Here is a 27,860-nt window from a genome sequence, read left to right as displayed (position 1 = left end):
CATTTCTAAAATCAGGAGGTTGCACATACACATCATGGCTTGTACCCCATAATGGATTTTTCCTCCAGAAACTTGTCCAATCCCTTTTTAAAGGCGTCTAGGCTAGACGCCGGCACCACATCCTGTGGCAAGGAGTTCCACAGACCGACCACACGCTGAGTAAAGAAATATTTTCTTCTGTCTGTCCTAACCTGCCCAACACTCAATTTTAGTGGATGTCCCCTGGCTCTGGTATTATGTGAGAGTGTAAAGAGCATCTCCCTATCCACTCTGTCCATTCCCTGCGTAATTTTGTATGTCTCAATCATGTCCCCCCTCAAGCGTGGTGAGGATGAATGAACTATGGAGAAGATAGAATGAACTGAATCCAACTCCAACAAGTGACTAGTGCTAAAAAGGGTGCAATCCTAACCAACTTTCCAGCACCGAGGCAAGGGTAATGCAGATACGAGGTAAGGGAACAAACATTCCTTTACCTTGAGGAGGCCTTGACTGCCACCATTGGCACAGCTATGTCAGTGTGGGGAAGTTGGTTAGGATTTGGGCCAAATATGACAGCGCAACAAACCAGTTTAGCAGGTCCATGTACATCACATCTATTCATCACAGTTATTTACATTAATAATTTAAAAATGCATTATAAAACCTAATGCACAGTTCTCTGATTTTAAAACAATCTGATATTTTGCATATTTAAAAAAAAGTAGATTTGCAAGTCAGAATCTGTATATTGTAAAAATACTTTCATTTAGAATGAATTCCCTGTTGATCTCTACAAGATCATTCATCAATACCAGTATTGGATTGGCAGAGACCGAAAAAAAAAATTGCATTGTTCTTGTGATGGTCATTTCCAGTCAAAATAAGGTTTGATTAGGGTAGAAACGCTCTGATAATATCTCTGAATGCATACTTTGCTGCAAATCAATTATATACAAAACTTCTAAAATATGAAGCATTGATCACAGTCCAAAGCTTCTTTAACTGTGCAGAAGGATTTGTGTATGTCCAGTGGGACTTTCAATATGTTTTCTGAAATTAGCAGCTCCCTCACTGTATAGCAAACTGCTTTCAGAGTTCCCCTAATTTAAAAAGCAGCTTACAATATGGTGTAGAAGGGTTGCAGAAATAAAGAAAGCCAGCTCTGTGGAGAGTCTCAACTCATGATTCTTGGGACTGGGGCCACAAGCCCTCTGCTTTTCACGAAGGCTCCCGTTTTTCATTTGTTATTTTTGTTACATTAATAATCACACAGATCAAATAAAAAACAATTAGAATGTGACAATATCTTGTCAAACTGAAGAACGGTGGGCTCAAAATCTTCTCTTTTTTATGAACAGTAGGCCAATTGGAACTTCAGTTTAAAAATCAGGAAAAACTGACTTCACTCCAAAGTTATGTTGCATAAGTGTGACTGATAGGCATCTCTATCCAGTCAGATATCAAGCAGATCCTCTCCACTCTCATCACTCTCCACAGTGAGTTGTCTCGTCCACCATTTCTTGACTTCCGATCCACAAGAAGCCGCATCTGACATGGGATTCATCTTGCACACGACAGACTTCATAGTGGTTCGGCCACCAAATCGTAAATTGACTGAAGACACCGAATGGCTTATTGGTTTTGGAGCTGGGAAATTAAATAGAAGTTTATTTAGTACTGCAGCTACTTTTCACTCGGCTATATTTATATATTTTTTATCTATGATAGTAAGGGTTTTTCTAGTGATGTGTGAGCCCATCTCATCTTGAATTAGTTTGGCATGGAATAAAACAATCTATCCCCCCCCCCACCCCAAAAAAAGAAATAGCTTGGCTTATTTCTGATCTGATTTGAGTTCAAACTGAAATCCCCACCCCATGGGCTCCAAACCCCTTCATCGTCCCCCCCCACAACCTTTCTCCACACGGTCACCAACCTTTCAAATCTCCCCTCCTCTCCTCTCATGCTCTTTCCTAATTTCCACCACTACAACACAAACAGCAGTTATGTGGGTGGACTGGGACTTCAGGCTACATGAATATGTGGAATTCTTCTCTTGTTCAAAGTAAAATCAAAGATGGAAAAGAAATTCAAGAGTCGTAATGGTTGCCTTATCTTTGAGGCAAACTTTACAGCTCCCTGAGTTTAACTTGCAAAGTGTTCATTTCTATATTCTTCTACATTCACCTACCTGAGGGCAAACGCCACTGTCCAAATTTCCGTTGAGGTTTACCAGCTTCAGTAGAGTCTTGCCGATATCCACCTCTGTCAGAAAGTGTTGGACTGAGGAGTTGCTGTTGACTACTTGTCTGAGTACAATAAAAGAGAAAATAAAATTCATTGATACACTTTTAAGCATAGAAGCTACAACTTGAAAAAGAAAAACTGAACAAAGAAAGCCTACTTTTAATGATTTCTTATTTTGTTGCTTGAGATTCATATGAACCATATCAATTACAAATCACAAATGTTTTAGGATACTTTATCTCAGAACAATATATGAGTTTGAGCTTCAGTCACTCTCATACTCAACACAGTGAAAGAAATGCTAAAGGAACTAAAGGCTAATGAGATATAGGTTGGCTGGGTTAATATCACACACACACACATGCGCGCACAACTTGAAAAAAATTCATACCTCTGGCTGTGTATTGTTATCCTGGTTATTAGCATTCATATCTTCACTTGGCTGTGTTGTCTCAATGCTTGGTGGGTTTAGGAACCGGCTAAGCTCTTGCTGCTGACTCTCTCTGAGACTATGGATAATGCTGCATGACTGTTGCTGTTTCTATAAAAACAAATTAATGTAATAAATGTTGGTTTTATTTTCTCCTTCTTTATTTCCTCCTTCTCCTTCATCATCTCCCCCCATTATTAAAATTTAGATTGCAAGCTCCTTGCGGCAGAGCTAACTCTTTTGCTTATATCAGTATGTAAAGCACCGTGAAAAAAATGAACATGAACATACTACTAGTAATAATAAGAAAAATTAAAACCTTCTGTTCCATACATGTTGAATGGTCAATGAGATCAATGGAACAATGCAGGTATTTATCAAAGATCTCTTTAAATGTACGCTACCTGCTTTCTCCTTCTCCCATATTAAACTTACTGCTCTAATGCGTTTCAAGCACTTCTTCAGCCACATGCGTATGGTCTGCTTAGCTACTTCTTCTTCTATCGTGTATTCCAGTTGTTCCCTAGCAAGCAGTTCTTCCAGCTGCAGACTCTTTCTAATGTCAACAGATCTATATGACAGCATGCTGGAAGAGAAGTATGAGGTTATTTCAATGTTATTCATAAAAGAACTGTGGAGGTGTGACAACAAACTGCTAGTCAGGGCCATAAACTGACTAACTCTAAAAGCCCTTTAATGTTTTATGGCACCAATCTAGTTCACTGTTTCACACCTCAACGAACCTGATGGCCAACTTTCAATTACAGTTTTCTTACCATCCACAAACAAACTAAAGAAATATAAACTTTGCAGGTTGTTCATGAGCAGTTCTTGGTAAGTACTTAACATACAGGTTGCTCCTCAGGGCACTGACGACTTTAACACACAGCAGTCAATGGCCCCAGGTTAATGTAAGGGAAGTGCCCTTACAGTTTCAAATAAACTCCAAGCACAAGTCTTGACCATGCCCTGGGCTCAGCTCTTTCTAAAGCCTTAAGCTGGGAAAGGTAAAAAGGATGCAGGTAGAGGCCTACTTTACATTTAGTCTGTTTAGCCATTTCTGTCACAAGAGGTACCATCAGTGGTGGTCCTAGCCACTGGGGCACCTGGGGACATGCCTGGAAGTGCCTCCCCCCCTTCTAAGGCCTCCGGAGGGCCTTAAAATGTCACTTCTGGTTTTTGACTGAAAACCAGAAGTGATGTTTAAAGGTCCTCTGGAGGCCATAGAAGGCTTTCTGAGGGCTGGGGAGGATACACATGGCCTCTCCGGTCCCCAGAACGCCTTGGGGAGGAGGCCCTTGGGGTAGCACAGCTGTTGTGGCTATACCTTCCCTAAGCCGTGATGCCCAGGGTCACTTGTACCCATGTACCCCCCCAGGTATGCCACTGAGTATCATACACTTCTTCTGCAATGCAGACAGATGTGCATGTTGCTCTTAAAAGACCACCTGATCATTCTGGGATCAATGAAAAATTATGCTTTGAAAGGCTGTGAAGAAATTATAGTTGTTCCATTCTATCCCAGAGGAGTATATTAAAACAAGGTTCTGTACACAAATAAGTTCAAATGTTAACTCAAAGTGGGGAGAACTTTCTGGTTAGATGTGATCAGTGTTGTCTGCTGATCACATCTAACCAGAAAGTTCTCCCCACTTTGAGTGCTCCCCACTTTGTCTGCTGATCACCAATTACCTTTAGGCAAGGGAGAGAGGCAGATGGAGGTCCAAGTAATTCCTCCTCTCTGCTGCCTCCCACCTAACCAGTAATAGCTCTGATCCAAAGTCCAGCAGTACGGCCGTTGTTATTTGATAAGATTGCTTTCAGTGATAATCAAACTCTCTTCTGGTAAGTGATCTGATCAGTTTTGAACAGTCAAAAGTTACATGATAGATGCAGTTATACAATGAATACATTAAGGTGAATTGGTTCTCAAGAGATACATGCATTAGGAAAAGAACACTATTAACATGACTCCATCCGTGAGTAAAATCCTATGTGCTCCCAAGTGAAAATACAGGTGGAGCCTATTTATGTGCGTGAGTTCCGTTCTGTGATCCTCCAAGATTAGGAAAAAAGGTGTGCTAAATTCCATAGAGTTACGCAAATACGTTGCAGCCCGACACTTGGGGATGGAAGGAAACTAAGGCAGAGTTTCTCAATCGCCTCTCCCTCCTACCTCCCCCTCCTCAGCCCTTCCCATTGCCAGCTGTCCCCGCTTCTTTCACAGGTGGGATGCTGAGCTTTTAAGAGTCCAGTCCTATGCATTTCTATTCAGAAGTAAGTCCCATTGTAGTCAATGGGGCTTACTCCCAGGAAAGTGTGGAGAGGATTGTAGCCTGAGAGCCCAGTCCTATGCCTGCCTATTCAGAAGTCCCATTCTAGTCAATGGGGCTTACTCCCAGGAAAGTGTGGATCGACTGTAGCCTAAATCTCATGCTTTGGCTTGCTGGGAAGACTTGCTTGCTGGGCTGTTTTGTTTGTGTAGGCTGGAGCATGGAGAGCCTGCACCATCTCAGTCTGAAAGGGGGGGAATTCAGCAAACACCCCCTGGGTTTTTTAAAGCAATTCCTCTGTTACTACTGCACTTGCCCCTGTGTGTGTGCGCGCAAGTGAGAATGAGAAAGAGAGAGCGCTCCACCTTGCTGCATGTGTTCTGGCTACAGAGGTTTTCGCCCCCCCTTCCCCTCTTCAGCCTCTTTGCTGGCTCAGGGACTCCAGGAGTGTTATTGTTTCTTCGCAAGGGGAACCTCTTCCAGGGCTCCAGCGCTATTTCCCTGCCTGTGCCAGGCAAAGCCTTTTTGCAGTGTTTTGGGCTGCCTTGAAACAGAGCAAGACGCCAGCGCAGGGCAAAGGAGGCAAAGGTGTGTTTGACTTTGAATTCCTCCCACCTGATTCGAACTGAGACAAATAAAAAATAAAAAATCCGTGGATAAATAGGTTGCACCTGTAATCTGTATTCCCCAAAAATCTGTCTGTATAGCAACGCTGTTTTTGTAACTTACATACAACATTTCCATAACCGATTTAGCATGCTATCCGATGTACCTCAATACGTCATGGAATGTCACATCTCCACCGTTATGTAGCCTCTCCATTTCATAGCACATATGCTTGAACAAAAGTTTGTCCTTGTCAAGATCCACCTCTAACCTCCCACGTAGCAATCGCAACAAAAACTTGATTCGGAAAGTAGGAATCACCCCCTGGGAAAGAAAGCACAACAGTGTGCGAGTCATTGCTATTTGGGAAAAAGCTTAAGTGTTGATCTCAAATAAAGCAATTTAACAAAACAGAAGTTTTTCATGAAACCTTGTGCTATTACAGGTCATTGCAAGTCCATTTATGCTTTTGAAGCTAGACTGTAGTGTTAGCATGCATACTGAAAAAGGCTGTCAGGGAAGACTTCACTACTCCCCTTACTATGAAAAGGGAGCTGACATCTAGTTATTATTATTAATCATCATCATCATTATCTATCATATACCACTTTTCAACACAAAGCGGTTTACAGAGAAAATCAAATAACTAGTTCCATACATGATTTGGAAAACTGCACTGGCTTTTCCTTTCTGGCAGTTAATTAAAAACGTTATGATGGAATGAAATGTACACCATTACAGTAAAGTCGCTTACCTCCCTTTTGTCATCAACCATGTTCCATATAATTTGGAAATGTCTAAGATCATTATAGCTCAAGAGCTGGTCTTCCTCCGTGGAATAAAACAAGGAGAAATTTTCTACAATTATAGCTGCCGAAAACAGAAACAGTAAACAAAATGTAAGTGTTTTCGAACATGTGTATGAATATGCATAAAACGATGCATGTATATAGTTAATTAAGGAATGAATATTCACTTGAATTCATGAGAATGGCAAAAGAATTGCAAATATACGGGGCCCCTTATCCAGATATACAGATTCACTTATCTGTGGATCAGGTCTGTGGCCCCCCCACAGGCCCCACTGCATCCCTTCTGGAGGGCTTCCCAAGGCCTCCGAATGCCTTATAAGGCATTAAAAACATCAGTTCTGGGTTTGTTTGTTTTTTTGTAAAACTGGAAGTCACTTTTTTTTGTTCTAAGAGACAGTTTGAGCCCAGCAGAGGCTGTGGGTGAACATGCACGGCCTCTGCTGGGCTTAGAAGACCCTGCAGGGGTGAGCAGAGCTCTCCTCTCTTCCAGAGCGTGGGGGAAGGTATCCCGTCCCCCATATCCACGGATTCATGTATACACAGGGGGTTCTAGAACGGAACCCCCACAGACACAGGGGCACATTTGGATTTTTATCCCTATATGGCAGGTGAGGCTAAGAGGAAGTGGCTGGCCTAAACTTTGTCAAGTTTGAGGCAAATATGAGATTTGAAGCAAGGAAGTCCTGATGCACAGCTCAGGGCGCAATCCTAACCCCTTATGTCAGTGCTTTCCAACACTGATATAAGGGCAATGCAGCTCTGAGGTAAGGGTACAAACATTCTCTTACTTTGAGGAGGCCTCCATGAGTGATACCCAACTGCAGGATGCAACACACATCCCATTGGCACTGTTGTGCCAATGCTGGAAAGCACTGACATAAGCGGTTAGGATTGCGTCCCCAGTCTCCTAAGGCCTGTAAGGTAATCTTTCCTTCACTGAGAAAGTTGGAAAATGGAGTGTGTTGACATTTTCCAAACATGGTATCTATATAATTGTTTAATGAAGTGCTTTCTCTCATATGAAAGAATCCACACATACAACCAATATGCTAAGATCTTGAGGAGATGCTCCACTCACCTTTGTTATCTGAGATGAAGTACAAAACCAAAAGCTGCAAGACCCTCTCTGGTGATATCATCCCTATGAAATTCCAGTGAGGCAGCTCAGTTCTACCTAAATCCAGTGCAGTTATGCAGCAGCTCTAGTGGGTTTCCGCTGCATCCCAAGGGGGAATTTTTGACTGCTGTGGGTCTCCTCGGGGCAAGGACACATTTGTACCAGGCTGCAAGTCCCTGTTGCTTCATGAAGGCAGGCCCAGGAAGGGGCTCAGGATTTGGCATGCACCATTGCCACCAATCCTGCCCCCTCCCAGGCCTGATCGCCCTCCTTCCCACCCTGCCCTGTTCCTTCCACCCCAGGTGGATTATAAATGTATATATCAATGACTATTTAATAAATGCATACAGTTTAAAAAAACTGGTAGAGCCCCGGTATCCACAGGGGATCCATTTTTGGACCCCCTGCAGATACGGAAAACCATGTATTATGAAATTTTTGCCCTTTAAACCCTCTTAAGGCGACTGGAGCTGTGTTTCTGTTGTCTCTGAAGGGCTTTCTGAAGCCCGCAGAGGCCGCATCCAGTCACTGCAGCCTCTGTGGGCTTCAGAATGGCACCGTAGCGCTAAAAAGCACTTTTTAAAGTTGCATTTTTATGCCTTTTAAGGCATTCGGAGGACTTGGAAAGGCTTCCCTGGGCCTCAGAATGCCATAAAAGGCATAAAAAAAATCTATTGTAGCATTTTTTTAGCACTATGGGGTCATTGTGATTCCCACAGAGGCCACAGGCGGATGAGTGCAGGCTCTGTGGACTTCAGAAAGCCTTCCAGAAATTACCAGAGAGGTTGGGGCAAGTCTGGTTCAACATGAGTCTGGGGGACTCACATTGAACAGACTCCGTCTGTAGATAATTTCCTTTCTATTGCTATGTTCGGTGACTAGGACTTACCTACAAGCAAATTTAGCATTATGTATGCAATGATGACATAAAATGAACAGAAATACATAAGAGCACCAGCATAGTTTCCACAATCTGTCTTCCAGTATGTGCTGTTATCTGGAGTACAAAAAGGAGGCTGAACCTTCAAAGGAAAATAATTAATTAATAAAAGACTTATCATTATTTGTGTTTTATGCAACTAATCCAACATATGCACTCATCTTCCAACATATGCACATACTTATACTGAAAATTATATCACAATTAGTGAACAATCATTCTGCTAATAATATGGCAGCAAGAGCAACAGTAACTACACTCTGACGCGCGTGCCAGGGCTGTACAAGGAGCGACGGCCAAACCCCTTGTGATGGGTGCAGATTTCTATGTCTAAGCACAGAACACAGGCCTGTCTCAATCAAGTTTCCCTCCCACCAGCGTTAATAGCAGTGTAATTTTCACTGACATTAGGGCACTGCAGGAAAGGATGAAATGCCCCCTTACCATGCGCTGCAGTCCTGATTCTGGTCCCCCTCTGGCTGTGTTCTATCTTTTAAAATAAACCAGATATGCAGGACCAAATTCTACATTTTTCATAATACGCAGTTTGGTTCCTACTTTGCTTCTGAAATGGCTAATTAGCATTTAGCTATATTTCATGGACTTATATCTTCGATGACTACACCTGTCCTAGTCCATTTTAAAGGCATTGTGGGAAGATGTCATTCTGATCTCTTCTGAATTTACTGCTAATCAATTTGATTGGGTGACTGAGAGTCCAAGTCTATGCATGTCTACTCAGAAGGAAGCCCCATTATAGTCAATGGGGCTTACTCCCAGGAAAGCATCGATAGAATTCTAGCCTGAGTTGTGAGAGATTGAAAAGAATGCCATGCTGTTTACTCTGTCCACTCCATTCATACATTTTGTAAATATCTATCCTGTCTCCCATTCCTGGTCTTTTTGCTAGCCTTAAAAAAACAACAACAAAAAACACTTTAGCCTATTCTCATAGACAGCACTATGCACAGTAAGGTACAGTGCGAAATTGAGTGTAAAGGACAGCAAAGCTTGAGGTCTCTTGAGTGGAAAGTCCTGTGAAGCTACACTACACATATTAGAACTGCAGGACAGAGAAGAGAAGCCTCTAGAGAGCATTATATGGTGGTTTTGCAAGTATTTCTCCAATAGGTATTGTAAAAATGAATATATGAAAATCAAAGACTAGTTGTCAAGTGCAACACATTTATATCAACTAACATATTCCATATGACAGAAAACAGTTATTTTTGTCTTGAGCAATTAAATCAAAATGGAGATGTTTAGATGGCAAAATACATGCATGTTTGCCGATATTTTGCCAGGACTTAAATGTTTACGAATTTAACTCCTATAATATGTTCAAAAAACAACAAATGTGCGAATGATGACATTTTATTATTAGTTTTAGACAACATTGCTAGTACATGAAGCTAAACGCTGAGTGACTTCCACGAGTCTGTCTATTTTAGAATTGTGTTCCATTTACCATGCAGTCATGCATTATCTTGTTCCAGTCTTCCCCAGTGACTATTCTGAAGAGGACAGTAATAGCCTTACCAGCTGATGAAAAGTTGGCATGCCTGTTTTTATAAACAAACAAAACATCTCATTCAGTGTGCCACAAAGAAAACTTGGCATTAAAAAAAGAAGCAAAACTTTAGGCACAGTTCATTCCTGATCCCCACATTGGGGACCGCTCTGTGAGAAGGGAAGGATCAGCATTAAGCTATTGAACTCTTCTCTCCTCTCTTTGCTGACTACGATTTACAAGAGGACAGAGGTCCTGTCTCCTGTATACCTGCCTATATATTTGCCTGTTCCTCTCCTCTCCAGAGCCCTGACCTGCAAGTTATTCCTAACATACAAAACACCATGGGGTACACATTCAGAACGAAAATAGCACAAAACCAGTGCTGTATGGATTTTGTATGCTTATAACTACACTGCACAAGCCTGGATTCTGATATCTGACACAGGATCCAATTTCTTGAGACTCTCAATAATACAACAAACATTCTAGCTACAAAACAATAATAGGACAATATCAATTACTTTCTCAGGGAGAAACAAATGTCATACCTATTGATGTTCTCTCCATATTTCACAGTGCCAAATAAAACTACCCCGGCAAAAGCATAGCAAAGCAACAGCAGGAACATCCCTACTATGATGAAAAAGCTCTTGTACATGCTGACGACCACAGTCAGCAGCAGCATCTTCAGGGTCACCTGGAAAGGTATGAAGAGAACAGTGAAAGATAATCCATGACGGAAAGGGGATATAATAGTGACATGAGTGAGTAGTGAGTAATACTGGCAGCCAAGATTGCAGCTAAGACATCTGTGGTGAGGTTCAATCAAAAGCGGTTCTTGCAGAAAACAGGATATTATTCCCAAGAAATAAAACGTATTTGGTTACTATGGAATGCACAGCTGAGTATGGAATTTAGGATGCAACACACTGTAATACTGTAGTGACCTAATCTATGTACAGGACTTGGCAGTCATACCTCTCTTTAAATTTGTGGAAATACTGTTAGATTGTATCTATTCGATCCCTTGCGTTTCAGTGTTTTTGGGATTATTGCAACAGTGCATAAAATATTAAAAAACACCACCTTCCTTCAAACAAAGTGCACTTTTGCATAACACTTCACCATTACTGAAATGAAAAACCCTAATCTGTACTCACGTGCTTCCCACATATTGAGAAGAACCTGAAGACAATCACACATGCCCCCATCATATATGTGTAGGCATTCTGCAATCAAAACAGAAGAGAGTTTTTTGTTCAGTTCTACCTCTCAAAAATCAGTTCATGAACTGCATTTGAGTTTAACACACTCTAATCAGAATATAGACAGTACTAAAGAGTCCAGCAACAGTGATGTGAAGGGAGCTGAGTTTTCAGTATTCAGGCCACAGTTATTCATGGACAACGCAGGATGGTAACTGGCAAATGCCTGCAGGAAACAGCAGTCCTCCATTTGTTTGTTCCCACCATCCCCTCTCCCAAGAATGACTTTATGGATGTGAAGGTTCTACTTGGCTATCGTAGGCATTGACGAACATCTCCTCAGTAAATTTGTGTAGCCCCCTTTTAAACCATCTAAGCCAATGGATATCCCATCCTATAACATCAAATTCCACAATAATGTATTACAAGAAGATGTACTTCCTTTTGCTTGTTCTGAAGCTTGAAAATGCAACCACATGGAGGCAGTTGTACATGGTAAGCTGTTTTCGTGGCATACAGTAGCAGGTCCCAAACTCTCTGGGAGAGTTTGGGCCACTGTAAGTGCTTGCAGGGGAGGGGCAAAGGCAGTGACACAATTGCCATAATCATGCCACTGCTGGTGACAAAAGGGTACTTTTTTAAACTAACCCCTGGCAGAGCCAGCCCAGCAGAAGGTGTGGGGAGCCCACAGACTCCTCTACAGATTCCCCAAGTCTCATAACAACTAAAAAAAATGTGATCACAACCCATTTCCAGTTGCAACCGTGTTTTGGGAATTTTCACCATGCCCGTACCTCACCTTTTTTTTCTGTAGTTTTGTTGCCATGGTGCAAACCACCAAAGCCAGGGACTGCATCTGGCCAGCAGGACTTATGTTTGGCACCCCTGATCTAGTACATGATTGAGATTATTTTCAGCTCTTACTTGAATATTACGCATCTACATTGCCTGGTTCTCACTGAGTTGGTGAACTTGTTTCTGGGTTGTGGTTCACATGAAGAAATGTTTCTCCATGCAGAAGAAAAATTATCTCTTATTTAGGAAAGAAAGCACATCAAAGAAAATGCTAGGGTAGAACTCTTCTTCCTGACATCCAGTTTCACTTATGGACAGGAATTCCATCATGTGAGCCCTGAACCTGCAACCGGAAGTGATGCAGCCTGGACTCAGGTTTACTAGCTTAATGGGAACTAATATCAAGGGAGACGTGGGACAAACTATGTTTCTGACTCTGCTGACTACGATGACCTGCAGGAAAGCTATCAGAACATCACACTCTGAACATGAAACTGTTAAACCCATGAATGCCAGCTACTGTGGTGTGATGTAAGTTGACTGTTGTTTTGTCCCTTCCAGTGAACAATCAGCAGTGACAGTGGTGTTTCTATGCATGACTGTCCCATTGATGGAATTACGGTACAGATGATAACTACAAAGACTACTGATTGACTGACCACTCTATGCTGCCAGGGACATGCTGGAACCCAGCATGGAAGAGATCAGTCCTCAACAATTTCACCACTCTATGGCTTGGCAGAACTTTCTCACCTCCTCACAAGCTGCCCAGAGCTACCTGACTACAGGAGCAGGGTCTACTGCCAACGTTATACTTGAAATGAAATCTCATGTAGCATCTATGTGACAAATTGTGATTAAATGATTGAGTCAATGCATTGTTATATATGCCAGTAGATACTATAGTTCAAGTTTTTGCTTTTAGGACCTATTAGGGTCATGCAGCTGTCTTGTTACAATGGCTGATGGGTGAAGTTTCATTCCAGACCTCTTTGTAGCAAGGCAGCATTATTGTGTTTGTGATGCCCCCTTGATCACTGCCTGTTCACCTGCTGCTACTCAGTGCAACATGCATAATTGTTTAAAAAGCGGTTTTCTGGATCTTACAGTTATAGCAAAGTGGAGTATCACCCATATAACACCTAAGGATGTCACTAGGAGGTCGTAGCGATTTCTTCTGCTTTGCCAAAACCCAGCAGGTGACATGGCAATAATTTTCATTGTAACCTACAAGAAATTAAGTCACATGTAATTGCTCTTTGAATCATCATCATTTATCACAAGGCAAAGGGAATTGTCTCATCTAAAACATTTCAGTAGAATTCAGACTATACATTATTAGTAAAACAAGATGAAACTGAACAGGCTAAAATGTTAGCCCGACGATGTCGGAAAGGAAGTTGACAAAAGTGGTAGTGAGAAATATTTGCCATTTCAGTGTTTTCCACTGACAGTTTGACTACAGTACTTAACCCAGGAGAGGTATTCCCTCTATTTTACTACTCTGTGTTATCAATAGCTTTGCACAAAGGCATGCAGTCTCTTTCTAATACACATTCCTTTATTTTAAGAATACTAAAGAAATTGGCAGAGCTCCTCTCTTCCCTGCTCACCATCTTCTACATTGTGCTCAAGATGGAAATTCTGGCCCCCATCCCCCCCATTAACAATATAAATAGGAATGCTAGGGTAGCATTGTGGGGTCCCAGCCCCGCCTCCCACTCCCCACCCCCAGGGTTGCCCACTGCCCACCCTCCCCTCACCCTGGATCGCATCCCTGAATTCAGCCTCCGTGGGCCAGCACACCTCCATGGGCCAGCGCACCCCTGCACGCCGGTCTAACCTACTCACAAGAAGATGCAAAAGTTCCGACCCATGGGCGCCTCAGGATTGCGCCCTAACACAGCTACCCTTTTGGCATTTATAGCAGGAGTTCTGGCTTGTTCTTATACGTAGTATTATCTGAGAGTGACATTTATAAATCGATGAAATAATGAAAAAAACCACAAATAATCTACCCTTATTTGGGAAAATCATGTAATATTTTACCTCAAGAACAAAAATGAAGGTGAAGACAACAGACATCGCAGCTAAAGGACCAGTCACTGGGTCTTCATCATCCCACTTAAATATAAAAAAGGAACAAATATTTATAAAGCTGTCAGCATACAAAGCTTCTAATTTTTTTCCTATTTAAACATCGACAACAGTATTTCTCAACCACTGGTACTCATACTTAAGGTGGTATGCAGTGGTACTCATGGGACCCCCACAGCCCTGCTGCCTGGTAGCGAGACCAGCAACGCAACTTGACAAGCAGCAGTAGGAGGCTTGGTTTGATGGGCAGAGCTCCAACAGGCGCTTTTTGCACACTCAGAAAAAACCTCTTGTTCATCCTGAGTCTCTTACCTGTCTTTGACACATTGTGTCTGGCCTCCCAATCTAAAAGTAACTGGCAATGATGACATCATCGTCAGTTACTTCCGGTGGTACTTCCAATAAGTGGCCTATGCAAAGTGGTAGAGCAGGGGACAAACATGCAGTGGGGAACAACACTCATCTACAATAATCACTGATAGGATAGTGCTCTCCTCCATTTTCTCCTTCCTTTCTTAAAAGAGATACATTTGTCTGCACAATTCAATATTTTATACAATGTTCACAAGCACACAATATACCTTAACTGACAACAACACAGACTGGGCCAGAACAAGCACAGCGATGGTCCTCTTAAAAAATGGATGCTGAGTTATATCATACATTTTAGCTCGAAATCCATCATTATCTGGAAAAAAGCAGTGAAGAGCAACCTGTTTAATAAAATATATCCTTCTTTCCTTCTATATTTGCCTAAATGTTCTCTAGTTTTCAAACCCATGCATAATATATTGTGACAATACTAGTTCAGATGTAATGCTACACCATGGTTTAGCACTTTGTAAACAAACCTGAGGGAACCCTGGGCTTGGGCACATTGCCTTTTTTCTCTTGCATGTGATGGAAGGATAGTTAAAACTTTTTTTTTTTAAAAAAAAAACAACTTTATAATAAACCACAGTGCCACATTCTGTATGAACTAAAGGCCCAATCCTAATGCGTGTCAGCTTACTGCTGGCGCACACTGTTGCAAACATGCCATAAGACACATTTGCGGGCCCTAGCACCAGTGGAGCACTTGTGCTAGCCCAGCACAGACTGGAACTGGGCTAGCAGCAATGGAGCACCAGCGCTCTGCCACTCGGCAGTCATGCAGACTGCTGAGCAGCAGAGAGGTAGGTGGGGGTGTGGGGGGAGGCTGGGAATAGGTGTGATGGGTGGGGGGAGGTGGAGGGAGGGTGGGGAGGAGGCATGCGGGGGAGAGGGAGTGGGGCGGGAAGGAGGCAGCAGTGAAGCTCCACTGGATCCAGAGCCTCATATTGGGCTGGCTCCATTCTATGCCAACCTTCAGCCATTGCAGGGCTACTCAATTTACCCAGGGGGAAGGGATGAAAATTCCCTTCTCCTGAGGAGGAGGCAGCGGCTGCCTGGAGCGCACTGGTTGCAGCAGCAGCAGCCATTTTTGGCACTGCTGCAGCCTCGCGCACCCTCGCTGCAGCTCAGGATCAGCAGTTCATTAAATAGCTAGTGTTAGAATAAGCCAGTATCACAAACTAGGATCAAATAATGGCTTGATATCCAGGCTTATTCTACCCGTAGTTAATGAACTGCAGTTTCCCGAGTTCATATGTGATGAGGAAATGTAGTTTGTTCTACAGTAAGTTCATGAACTCACAACTCCTTCTAGAACATTCATTTAGTGCTAAACATGATTTGCAGCCCAATCCTACACTCCAGATACACCAGCATAAATCTAAGTATGCCAGAGCAATAATGATCCTGGGGGCTATGGATGCTGGTACAGTGCTGGAAACATGCTTGGATGCCAGTGTATATCCACCAGCAGGAAACCAAGAGAGGAGACTGAGATGCAACATGGGAGGGTCAAGGAGGAATCAACATGGATACGCCTTCAGATGGTGGCTACGCTCCTGATACCAGAAAAACAAGCCATTGACAGAGCTGGTGTAGGAAGAAGTACAGGTGCAGCCCATTTATCCATGGATTTTTTATCTGCTGATTTTATCTGTGGGTGGGGGTACTGAAAGTCACACACATCTTTGCCTCCTTTGTCTTGCTCCATTTCCAGGCAGCCCAAAACACTGCAAAAAGGCTCTGCCTCGACCAGGCAGGGAAATAGCCCTGGAGCCCTGGAAGAGGTTCCCCTTTCTAAGGAACAGTAACACTCTTGGAGCTCCTGAGCCAGCCAGGGCTGAAGAGGGGAGGAGGGGCAGAAAACCTCTGTAGCCAGAACACATGCAGCAAGGTGGAGCGCTCGTGCTCGCGCTCACACTCTCGCTCTCTCTCACACACACACAGGGGCAGGGGCACTAGTAATAGAGGGGATTGCTTTAAAAAACCCAGGGAGTATTTGCTGAATTCCCCCCCCCCTGGTGCAGGCAATCACGGACACAAGCAAGCCTTCCCAGCAAGCAAAGCATGAGATTTAGGCTACAATCCTCTCCACACTTTCCTGGGAGTAAGCCCCATTGACTACAATGGGACTTACTTCTGAGTAGAAAGGCATAGTACTGGACTCTTAAAAGCTCAGTATCCCACCTGTGAAAGAAGCGGGACAGCTGGCAACGGGGACTGCTAAGGAGGGAAGGCAGGAGGGGGAGCAGAGGGGATTGCTTTAAAAAACCCAGGGAGTGTTTGCCAAATTCCCCCCTCCCCCACTGAGATGGTGCAGGCTCTTCTGCTCCAGCCCCAAGCCTTCTCAGCAAGCAAAGCATTATATTTAGGCTACAATCCTCTCCACACTTTCCTGGGAGTAAGCCCCATTGACTACAATGGGGCTTACTTCTGAGTAGAAAGGCATAGGACTGGACTCTTAAAAGCTCAGCATTCCAACTGTGAAAGGGGAAGGATGGGGATGCGGAGGGGAGGGGATTGATAACAGCTGCCTTAGTTTCCTTCCAGCCCCAAGTGTTAGGCTGCAGCGTGTTTGCATAACTCTATGCAATTTAGCACAACTTTTTTGTTAATCACTACTAACTATGGAACTAACGGGTATAAATAGGCTCCACCTGTAAATCTACAGGGAACAATGTGGAAGAAAAAAAACTGCAGGAAATCACACTGTCTGCCATCTCCACCCTGTCCCCTTTCTTACAATAGAGCATAGGATACAGACTACATGATGCAGCCAATCACAGCACACCAACAACAATATGTAAGCTTCTGCCAGGAAGATTAGACTATACCTCAGATGATAAGATGAATGGCGTGGGGCTAAACCTCCTTGGTCTTAGCTGGGTTCAAACGTGTGTGTGTGTGTGTTTTTTTTTCTGGATCCCAGCCTGCCCCTTTGTCTAGTGAGCTATTAGCACCTTGCTTTGCCTGAGAGCTGTTGAGGCTTCTCCTATGACTCATCTCAGTCATAAAACCCTTGTCAGGTCTCTTTCAAGGGGACTTCCTACCCTTGGTCCTAATGGTCAAAAATGATATCTTTGATGTGTGGCATAAGGGAACTTGAACCCTGGGTGCTGAGATACCTAGGAGTTCTCTGCTTTTCTTCCTTTGCTGCTTATACCACATTGGCTCCTGTAGAAGGCAAAGTGTTGTGGCATTGTGTCGTGTGTGTATACATGGTGTCCTTGAGGCATCTTCCCATGATTGATGGTAGTGACTTTTACAGTGTTGCTCATTCCTGGGGGGCCACCAGGGGCCATTATCTTAGCTGTGGCAGTTCACGGACTCTGTATGTGCCCCACTTTCTGTTCTGTTCAGCCTGGCACTGCTTCTCTGGCCACCAGTGTTGAAGTTCGGTGGATACAGTGATTGGTTTCTGGGACACTGGATTGACATCATACTAATAGTATACCACTCCATGGGTGACAAGCTGTGTTGGAGTTTCCAAGGGTGCTGGAGGGGTTACTGGGATGGGTTGTGCTGGTGTTACTGTGCCAGCATGGCATTGGCTTGATTGGCTTAGGATACAGTGGTTGTTTCTTGGCATCAGTGCACTGACATGACAACATCCAAATAGAACTGGGCCATCAGCATTATACCTGAATTGAGCTGATGTTTCCAAATATGTAATTTCAAATACTAAACAGCATTCATGCATGAAAAATAAGAAAAACAAATCATTTAACTGGTGTCAGGTTAATAATTCCATTCATGTCATTATCAGCTGAGCGCAAATATCTTTCATTTAAGAATTCACTTTGTCATTATGGTTTATCCTAAAACCATCAAAGCACAACATTTTGGGTTTATTTTAATAGTCTTATGATTAGATTTATAGTTGGAGCCCATTTTCATGTTAACTTATGCACAACCTCCTAGTGGTTTCATAATTGCAATTTTAATTTGAATCCTAGATTCTTGCAGAACGATGAACACTAGTGCTCTACATGAACCAAACTGAAATGGTTTTGATACCTGGGCGAGGTGGGAGATGAAGAGGTTGTGCTATCTTCAGTCTGCTCTTTAGATCTTCCCATCGCCTCTGATCAACAGTCAGCAAAGCTGTCCCCTAAATGTGCAATAATAATAATAATAATAATAATAATAATAATGGTCAGAGCACTAGACACAATTTTGAGGGCCCTAAAGGAACATCTGGGCAATGCTGGCATAGATAGGATAACAACAGGTCAGTTACAAAATGCCACACAATTGGGAACATGCTTCATATTGCAATGATATCTATTAGTTCCTAAATTCTTGGCTAGGGTTCAAAGCTTGGAATCCAAAAGATTCCAATCTAAAATACCCAGTGAACTGTGAAAATGTATATAATAATAAAGAGATTTTATTAATTTGTGGATCTGAAGCCCATTACACACTTAAGAGTTCGGAGTGGATAATAATATACTAATTTTTCTATCCTATCCCTAGTCAACAATTTCTTACGCCACTTCCAGAAGATGCACAGCTCAGGGGCAGTGGCTTTGTGTGCCTCTCTGCACATCTTTATTTTTTTTTAAAATTGAGTAAGGATATGGGTAAAGGAACCAAATATACATGGGTTGAAGATAATACAAAGGGGAAAAACATTAGGAATCTGCAGAACTGTAGTTATTACCATGTTAACTCACCATCAAAAAAATTATCTCTGCACATCTTAAGCAGCCTTATTTGGTACTCAGAGGTTGTATTTAAAGAGTTGTGGTGGAAAATGGGGGAAAGGAAATGGGGGAAAGGAAATGTGATCTCCCACATAAGCTGGGCACAAACTATATAGGGCTTCATAGATATCATCAGCATTTTGAACTGAGCTTGTAAGGCAACAGGCAGCCAGTGCAGATCCTAGACTATTAGTATATCAAACTATTGTGAAACACCTTAGCTGTGGCCAACCCAAAGGTTCTAAATGCAATATTGGTGTTTAAAACAGTTGTTTCTTTCACTCCCATTAAATTATACACCCTTTGGTAACAAGATCAGAGTTATTGGTCAATCACACAATAGGGTTTCCAAATGCATTTGCTGTGAGCTACAGGAACTCCATTCAGCTGTTACAGTACCTACACTTTGTAGCAGCAGTTTCCCAGAGGAGGTAAGAAATGCCTGCAGAAGGGGACAGGGTTCTATTTGACAGAATATCAAATAGTAGGAACACTCTTTTAAAGTAGTCAGTGTTTGTCTTGATTTTGCTGTGAAGCATTTCCCAGGAAGGTGCTGGCTTGCAGACTCTACCATTAGCTCATTGGGGAATATGTCCTTTACACAAAAACATTCCAGCACAATTTACTTCTTACAAAGTTAAGAGTTAAAAGACATCTGTAATCAGTCCAGAATTCTACCTGTAAGAAAATTGCTACATGCAACGTGAGAGGATGGCTATATATTTTGGGGCTGCAAGGTATAATTGGTTTAAGAGGTACTTGAAGCAACTGAAGCATTAATTGTTTAATTGGTGGAGAACAATTTTAATTGGTGATGTTAAGTATATGCTTGTATGTTTATGAAGTTATTTTGGTTCTAGTTTTTTCTCTTGCAGAAAAATAAAGGCTTTTCCTTTAAATAATGGACAAGTAAAGACTGCCTGAAACTCCTAACCATGCTAACAGATTGGGAGTATCCAGAGGGCCACTGTGTCTCATTGTCATTGCCCCACTTCCTCTTCCACCTCCTGAGGCTCTCACAATTTCCCCATATCTTTAAAAAAAAAAAAAATGCTATGGTTAGCATTGTAACTGAACCAGTGTAAATGGCAATCTATTGTAAGTTTAAGTCAGAGTTTGTAAACCTACTTTTAGCATGGTTACATTGTAGTAAGCTAGCTGCAAAAAGAGAGGAGGAATGAGCATTCAACCCTGAGAGCACGTCTGATCTTTTAACCATCATTAGGAGATCAAGTAGTGTATATTTGCATCAAGTCAATGAGCAGTGGCAATTGTTTATTGAGTTGGAAGTATCTCACACTTCCTCCAATATCTTAAAAACAAGTATATTGAGCTTTTGATATTCATTAATCAACTGGTTGAAAAACAAATTATTAACCTAATGCCCCAATCCTACTCCCACCAGTTTATGCAATGCAGAAGCACCAACTGAGTGCATTCTGCATCCTATGATGTGGTCGACCAGATAGCTGGGGATAAGTAAGTAAAGTAATTTTTTACTTATCTGTCCACAGGGATGGGAACTCGAGTCAGGTGACTCAAGTCTAAGTCGCAAAAATCAGAGTTTTTCACTAATATGTGGAGACACAAGTCACCTGCATCAATGACTCGAATCTCCATTGACTCAAGTCTGAGGCCACTTGACTCGGCTCTGATTCCCCACGCATGCGCTCTGAGGTCTGTCTGCGTCTGGGTGTGCTTGTTTACTTTTTAATGTGGTGTGAAAGACCTCATGGAGCCATCGTTCAGACCAGGCAAGCAGCAGGGAAGTTTCAGCCAGGAGGCAGGGAAGTGCTCCTTTCCACACCATCCTGCCTTGTTAACAGATGGGATGAGGACAGCAAGGGAGTGTTCAAAGAGAACTCTGACACATCCTAGTAGCAGCCCCATTTGTTTCCCGCGGTTGGGTTTTTTAAAGAGAACGACTCGTGACTCAAGTCTTTTTCAGTCACGAAAACTCTTTGGGTGACTTGGAAAGTGCCTCTGTTAGGATTTGTTTTTGAGTTGAGTTGTGGAGGGCGGAGATTCGTGAATCGACTCAAGTCAAGCCGCACTAGACTTGTCCGTCCCTGTCTGTCCATATGCTGCCTGGGCTGCCAATTGGTCTTGTCGGACCTACTCAGTGGACCTGGCCACCATAAACCCTCAATAGGATTAGACAGCTCAAGTTCAGTGTTTATTTGACTTTTCCAGTGATAATAGAACATTTCATAATATGATTACGAACTAAGGTCATAATAGCATCATCTTAAACTGAAAAAGGCGTATCTTATCCACAGTACATAACATTATTAGTAAAAACATTTAGAAGATGTAGCACAATTAAAAAACAGTATCATGGGAAACACAAAGCCAGCATTGTTACCTTATTTTCATTGAAATTAGCAATGACAACTCCAACAAAAAGCGTTAATCCAATCATGCAGCCCAGGAATACAAAAACATGAATATAGATGCCATGGATCTGTATAAATAATAATAAAAAAGATTATTTACCTAAAGAAATTAAAGGAAGAATTGGAACACTGACAAATGCTGAGGTATATCCTTACCGGCCCCACACGATGAATGATGACATCTCTGACTTCCACCCATCCCTTTAACGAAAGGACTTCAAATAATGCCAGCATTGCATTTCCAACATTGTCAAAGTTAAAATTTCGAGGATTGGCCCTGTAATGCAGCACAGGAACAAGTACTAAAATAAGACTGTTCTTGGTCCCTCTATATCAGGGGTGGCCACACTTGCTTAAGAGCCACGTATGATAAACTTCAGATGTTTGAGAGCTGCAATATTTAAGAAGCATTTACATTCTTAAATATATTTATTTACCATGAACATTAAATGTCTGTCTATAAGAACATTAATCTTCTGTCCATAAGTTTATATCCAGTAAATTCTTATAAAAATTTCTTATTTTCCTTTTATATTAATTGTGATGCAAAAATGAGCTCAGCTGCTGTGGACCTCCAGCCTCATATTATACATCATAGCACTCTGTATCCATAACATAATCTTGCTTAGGCAGGGACCCCAGGATAAAATTATTTATTTATTATTTATTAGTAGAATTCATATCCTGCCTTTCCACTCCAGAAAGGAGCACTCAATGCCAATAATTAGATGACATCAGTTTTCCAAAACAAAACACAGTAATGCTTTTCTACCTATATGTTTTTCAACATTACATTTATTGGCTGCTTAGTTAAAATTGCAAAATTTTAAAAATGTATAGAGTAGAATTAATGAGAACTTTTGACATGAAAAAATTGGATGTTCCTTTGTAAATGCTTTTTCCAGGACAAAAAACTTCAGTGTGTTGTGAGAGGGAACAGTAAAATGGTTGCCTATGCTGCCATTTGGAAAGTGACAATTTATGACATAGTGAAATGGCTGCACACCCACCAAAGGGAGATCAGATTCCCATCCCCCACCCCCGTTAAACAGCAGCTGTGGAAGGGACTGATCCCGATTGGGACGGTGATGGGGATATGATTTTCCTAAAGCTATTTAGGCTGCAATCTTAACCACACTTTCCTGAGAGTAAGTCCCATTGAATAAAATAGAACTAACTTCTGAGTAGACCTGGTTAGGCTTGTGCCCTTACTCAGTTAAAAACAAGCCCAAAGGCACTAAAAATGGGTGTGAGGGGTGCCCCAAAAGCGGTATCTCTGGGGGTCACCCAGCAGGGTGCTGAGGGTCAGCTGGATGGTCTCTTGGGTCCCCTGGGAAGGGTCTCCACCTCCCTGGGGTTCCTTGCAGGGGAAGCCTCAGACCAAGCCGGGGGAGGGGGTTCACAACACCCTTGTCCTCCTCCCTGGAGGCCGGACCTGAGGCCCTTGGTCTTCAGGCAGGGGCTCCAGCCTCCTGCCTTCCCTCTCCAGAACTGCCTGTCATCACAGGCTTCCCTGCTTTCATCCGCCCCAGCTACACCCTTGGCTCCTCCCCTTCCTCCCTCTCTAGGCTTAAAGGGGCCCTGACCCTGGCCTGCTTCCCTCTTCTTTGGTGGTTGATGGTGACTGGCCCTGCTCACAGCTTTGGTCAGGTGAGCTTTGGGGGGCAGTCTCTCCTACCCACCTGCCTTGCATCCTGCCTGGTCAGCTGGAGAGGTGGCAGTAGCTCTGTGGCCAGGCCGTTCTGCCCCTGGCCTACAGCCAGGTAAGGCAGGGGTCAGACAAGGGCTTGACCCCTGACAATGGGCTTGCTATTATATGTAGTTTGGTTCTGACTCTTATCACATTGAGAACTTTTTCCTTTAATATGGTTCTAAATCTGTGTGGCTACAGTTGAAAAACCTCCTTCCTCAGTGACAAAGCAGAACTAATATCTCCAGGGCCTCAGTGGCAGCCTTTATATCCCTTGAAAATGACTTTGTATGCCTCAAATATTTTTATTGTCCCTAGGCTATATGTTTTCAGTTCCATCAGTCTCCAATTGTGCATTAAGTAGACTAAACTTAAATTCTTTGTTGCTCTTAACAGCAGAGTACCTTTATATCTATCATTTTTGGCACGATATGACTTAGAATATGTCCAGAGGCAGTGCCGGCTGAGCAGGTTAGAGCTAAAATGAAAGTCAGAGCAATATTTGGAGAAAGGAGTTACAGTGGACAAGGTCCAGCTATTTGCACAACAGTGGTAAGTTTATAAAAATGCTATATATGAGGGCCAGTCCTCAGGAGTTTGCATAGTCACTACAGCAGATATGGAGAGAGGAGGAGAATACATATGTTGCCCAGAGTACCTTGAGGGCAGGGTCAGATAAAAAATGAAATATAATAAATCACTGGGATCATCAGATCCTCTGTGTTCTATGCCCTCGTCAGTCATCCCACAAAGTATATACAGTATGTGCATTTGGGATTTCCCTCCCTTTCCTGCATGTTATATCAGGCAGCCACATCAGGAAACTTTTCAGATCTCTAGCAGGACACAACACATGGCTAATGGGTTTCACTCATAGTACAGTAACAAGTGTACATTGTTCATTGCTTACTAAAACTTTTGAATAAAGTTACAACCTTTTATGTTACTCACCAGACTCTAGGCACCCAAAATCCAGGCTTTTTTTCACCAGGTCTTAATTTTAAATTTAGGTTTTTGGAAACACTTACATTTATTCGGAATATACCATGACAGTCTTCCTACCATGAAAATAAAACAATTCACGTGAAATAACAATCTGTATACAAAGTAGAATATTCCATATGACAGACATGACAAAAATAATCCTAAATGGAGAGTAAGTAGTACTGTTTTATGTAATTTAAGGTGTCAACACTTTAATGAACCATCAACCCACTCCAGCAAGGATTATGGATGAAAAGGGGCATTATCATGATGAGAAAAAAAACCCTACAGCTAGCAATCAGAGTTGTATGTGAGGTGACCCTTCCTTGATTGCGCCTGCATATATATATAGTTAGCAGCATTAGACTGAAAAAGAAATCACCTACTTGGTGTGCAGAGAGAATGAATCTAGCCATACAAGCACAGGAGGTTGCCTTATATGGAGTTGGACCATTGTTCCACCTAGCTCAGTATTGTCTACACTGCTTGAGAGAGGCTTTCCAGGGTCTCAGAAAGGAGTCTTTCTCAGCTTTATTTGAAGATTTCAGGGATTGAACCTAAGAGCTTCTGCATGTAAAGCCTGTTTTTTTTTTTACCACTGAGCTACTGTTCAACCCCTTTCCACACCCTTTCTGTCTGCACTTGTCAACAGTTTAGGTGACAAAGTTGATGACACCAGTTGTCTATTCAGCAGACATACAAGTGCATACTGCACAAACCATTGCTATGAATGAGGATATCTCTAAACGAACTTATAGAACTCCAATCAGATACAGCTCCAATTAGAGGTTACAATGTAAGATTGTCTTTTATTGGCACAACATCATGATGCAGGTCTCATAAGATTTTCAGTCATCTCTTTTATTAGTGAAATATTAGTAGTAACCAGGTACACTAGGTCCTTGAATTGTGACATCCAAGTTACTGATGGCTGCACATAAGAATAGTTTGAACATAAGAAAATAAGAAGAGACCAGCTGGATCAGACCAAAGACCCATCTAGCCCAGCTTCCTGTATCTCACAGTGGCCCACCAGATGCCCCAGTGAGCACACAAGACAGCATGATACCTGCATTCTGTGGCCGCTCCCTTCTATCTGGCATTCTGAGGTAGCCTACTTCTAAAACCCAGAGTTTGCACACAGTCATCATGACTTCTAACCTGCACTAGACTTTCCTCCATAAATCTGTCCAATCCCCTTTCAAAAGCATCTAGGTCAGGTGCCATCACCTCATCCTGCAGCAAGGGGTTCCACAGATTAATTAAATGCTGAGCAAAGAAAATAGAGGGGACCCCATATCCGCGGATCCCTTATCATGGTTTGAGTTATCCATGGATCGGGTCTATGAGGACCCCCTGCGCAGGACCCCTGAAGGTTTTTCCAGGCCGCTTAATGCCTTATAAGGCAAAGATGGTCACTTCTGATTTTTTTGAAAAAAATGGAACTTGCATTTTTTTCTTTTCACTGTAATCATCATTCTGAGACTGGCAAAGGCCATGGGTAGCTGGGCTCAGAAGACCCTCTGGAGACATGGGGAGAGGAGTAAGGGGGCGTTCCCTGGTATCCACAGTTTCACTTAACTGTGAGGGGTTCTGGAACAGAACCCTCGCAGATACTGGGGCACATCTCTGTTTTCTTTTGTCTGTTCTAACTCTCCTGAAGCTCAATTTTAGTGGATGTCCCCTGGTTCTCATATTGTGTGACAAGGAAAAGAGCATCCCTCTATCCACTCTATCCATCTCCTGCATAGTTTTGTATGTCTCAATCATGTCCCCCATCAGGCGCCTTTTTTCAAGACCAGTGGTCTCCAAACTTTTCAGTAGGAGGGCCACATCATATATTTTTACACATTTTTGTGAGCCCCAACAAATCAGTCTTATAAATGAATGAATGAAATTTAAATAAATGTATAAGATTTATTTGGATTTTTGTGGAATCAGCATGATATGATTCAGGACAAAAGAGAAATGTGACCATTGCAAAGAATGCTGTGTTTAAACTGAGAAATGATATATAAAGAAGTAAAAAAGCCAAACATTAGCAAATGGTCTGACAAAAAAACCAAGTTGCTGTGGGTCGGATAAAATCCTGTGGCGGGCTGGATGTGGGCCCCGGGCCATAGTTTAGAGACCCCTGTTCTAAATGGAAGACCCCAAATGCTGTAGCCTTTCCTCATAAGAGAGGCTTACCCCCAGCCCAATCATCATTTTGATCCCTTTCTTCTGCACCTTCTCCAGCTGCAGCGATGGCATGCTCCAGATTGTGTCCCTTCTTTTCACAGACTCCCTTTCCCTTTCTTCTTCTTGGACTTGCGCCAGTTACAGAGCTGTAGCAAGTCTAAGGAGACCCACTCTGGAGCAGGAGGCTTACAGAATGGTAAGGGGAAATAATTCCCCTTTCCCCTCCAAAGCCTCCCAATCTGCCCCTCCGCCTGGATAGGAGCCCAATGTTTTTGCACAGCTGAACTAGCGGGGGAGGGAGGAGGGTAGGATTGAGCACGCAATATAAAGACACCTCCATAAGTTTATATATGTTGTTCTTCTATGCACAATAGTCTTTCTTCATCAATCCCCAAATGTGTTGGATGTAGCCTATTTTTCTGCTCCAGCATACAAACATTTTGAAGAATACAAAACATGTTCTTACCCTTGAAATAATGTGTGGATCATTGCACTTAGCTAGTTTCCCAGCAAAAAGCTGAACTCCAAAGCTTGCAAAAACAAGCATTAATGTCAGCAAGAGAATTGAGACCTATAAGAGCAAATAAAAGCAGACAAATGTCCTTCAAACAACCTTATGCTCAATGACCTCTATGGAGGTTTCTCATAAGACACCAGTTTTGTCAAGTGACACAAGGTTTGTATTGGTTGATCCTGGTCTGAGTCTGCTCTTCTATTCATCAATATCCAAGAGATGCTCTCTGGAATGTGGCATAGGAATGTGCAAAGATAAGCAGCTGTCTGCCCTCATATGGACAGCAGTAGAAATAGTTATTTTATAATAAGCTGCACTTTGTAAGAGACTTTGGGCGCAATCCTAACCCCTTATGTCAGTGCTTTCCAGCACTGGCATATCAGTGCCAATGGAACATGTGCTGCATCCTGCAGTTGGGTGTCACTCACAGAGGCCTCCTCAAAGTAAGGGAATGTTTGTTCCCTTACGCCAGAGCTGCATTGCCCTTTTGTCAGTGCTGGAAAGCACTGACATAAGGGGTTAGGACTGCACCCTTTGGCTGTTTGGCTTCTTCTGAAGAGGTTACAGAGAGAGAAGTTTTGCTTGCAGTGCTGAGCAGACTTCACAGCTAAATGCTTGCTCTTGTTCTTCATTTCCAATCATACCCACACATTTTTACACTCCCTTTTCTCCTCCATGAACACATGTCCCTCACCACACTTAAATGCTTACTCTACTCATGTACACAGACCACATATGCAATATTAAATGCACACATGTAGACTTCTCCACAATCACGCATACAATCATGCACCTCAATAACTTGCATGTTAAACTTGTTTTCCCTGGAAACCAGAAGTAGCTTTAGATTGGAGATAAGGGCTTTGCAAATAAGCTGTGCTGGAGATCAGAGGTGGCTGTGAGCCTTCAGGACTCTGCAGGAGGCCAGCGCTGTTCCCCAGGTAAGTAAAAAAAGACCTTTGGCAGTGGCAGCATTGCAATCTCTGCAGCACTGTCACTG

General features: G+C 42.6%; 1 protein-coding gene across 2 annotated transcripts in view; it reads right to left on the bottom strand.

Annotated features, from left to right (window-relative positions):
• Positions 1-1,435: 1,435 nt before the first annotated feature.
• NALCN (sodium leak channel, non-selective) overlaps positions 1,436-27,860 on the bottom strand; it is a 227,496-nt gene continuing 201,071 nt past the window's right edge. For both annotated transcript variants that reach the window (XM_066620423.1, XM_066620424.1), the window contains 18 exons: positions 26,813-26,917; positions 24,133-24,239; positions 21,648-21,768; positions 21,461-21,559; positions 18,407-18,500; positions 14,599-14,705; positions 13,970-14,044; positions 13,028-13,147; positions 11,081-11,149; positions 10,469-10,617; positions 9,876-9,969; positions 8,357-8,489; positions 6,293-6,408; positions 5,705-5,862; positions 3,095-3,245; positions 2,621-2,770; positions 2,174-2,291; positions 1,436-1,629 (listed from right to left, as the gene is read on the bottom strand). In XM_066620423.1, coding sequence (XP_066476520.1) covers positions 1,436-1,629; positions 2,174-2,291; positions 2,621-2,770; positions 3,095-3,245; positions 5,705-5,862; positions 6,293-6,408; positions 8,357-8,489; positions 9,876-9,969; positions 10,469-10,617; positions 11,081-11,149; positions 13,028-13,147; positions 13,970-14,044; positions 14,599-14,705; positions 18,407-18,500; positions 21,461-21,559; positions 21,648-21,768; positions 24,133-24,239; positions 26,813-26,917 — 2,160 coding nt within the window. The remainder of the gene's footprint in view (positions 1,630-2,173; positions 2,292-2,620; positions 2,771-3,094; positions 3,246-5,704; positions 5,863-6,292; positions 6,409-8,356; positions 8,490-9,875; positions 9,970-10,468; positions 10,618-11,080; positions 11,150-13,027; positions 13,148-13,969; positions 14,045-14,598; positions 14,706-18,406; positions 18,501-21,460; positions 21,560-21,647; positions 21,769-24,132; positions 24,240-26,812; positions 26,918-27,860) is intronic.

The sequence above is a fragment of the Tiliqua scincoides genome, chromosome 3 (genome assembly GCF_035046505.1).
Source record: "Tiliqua scincoides isolate rTilSci1 chromosome 3, rTilSci1.hap2, whole genome shotgun sequence".
NCBI classification, from domain to species: domain Eukaryota; kingdom Metazoa; phylum Chordata; class Lepidosauria; order Squamata; family Scincidae; genus Tiliqua; species Tiliqua scincoides.
The sequence above is the reverse complement of the archived record's forward strand: the minus strand, read 5'-3'. Positions and strand labels throughout refer to the sequence as shown.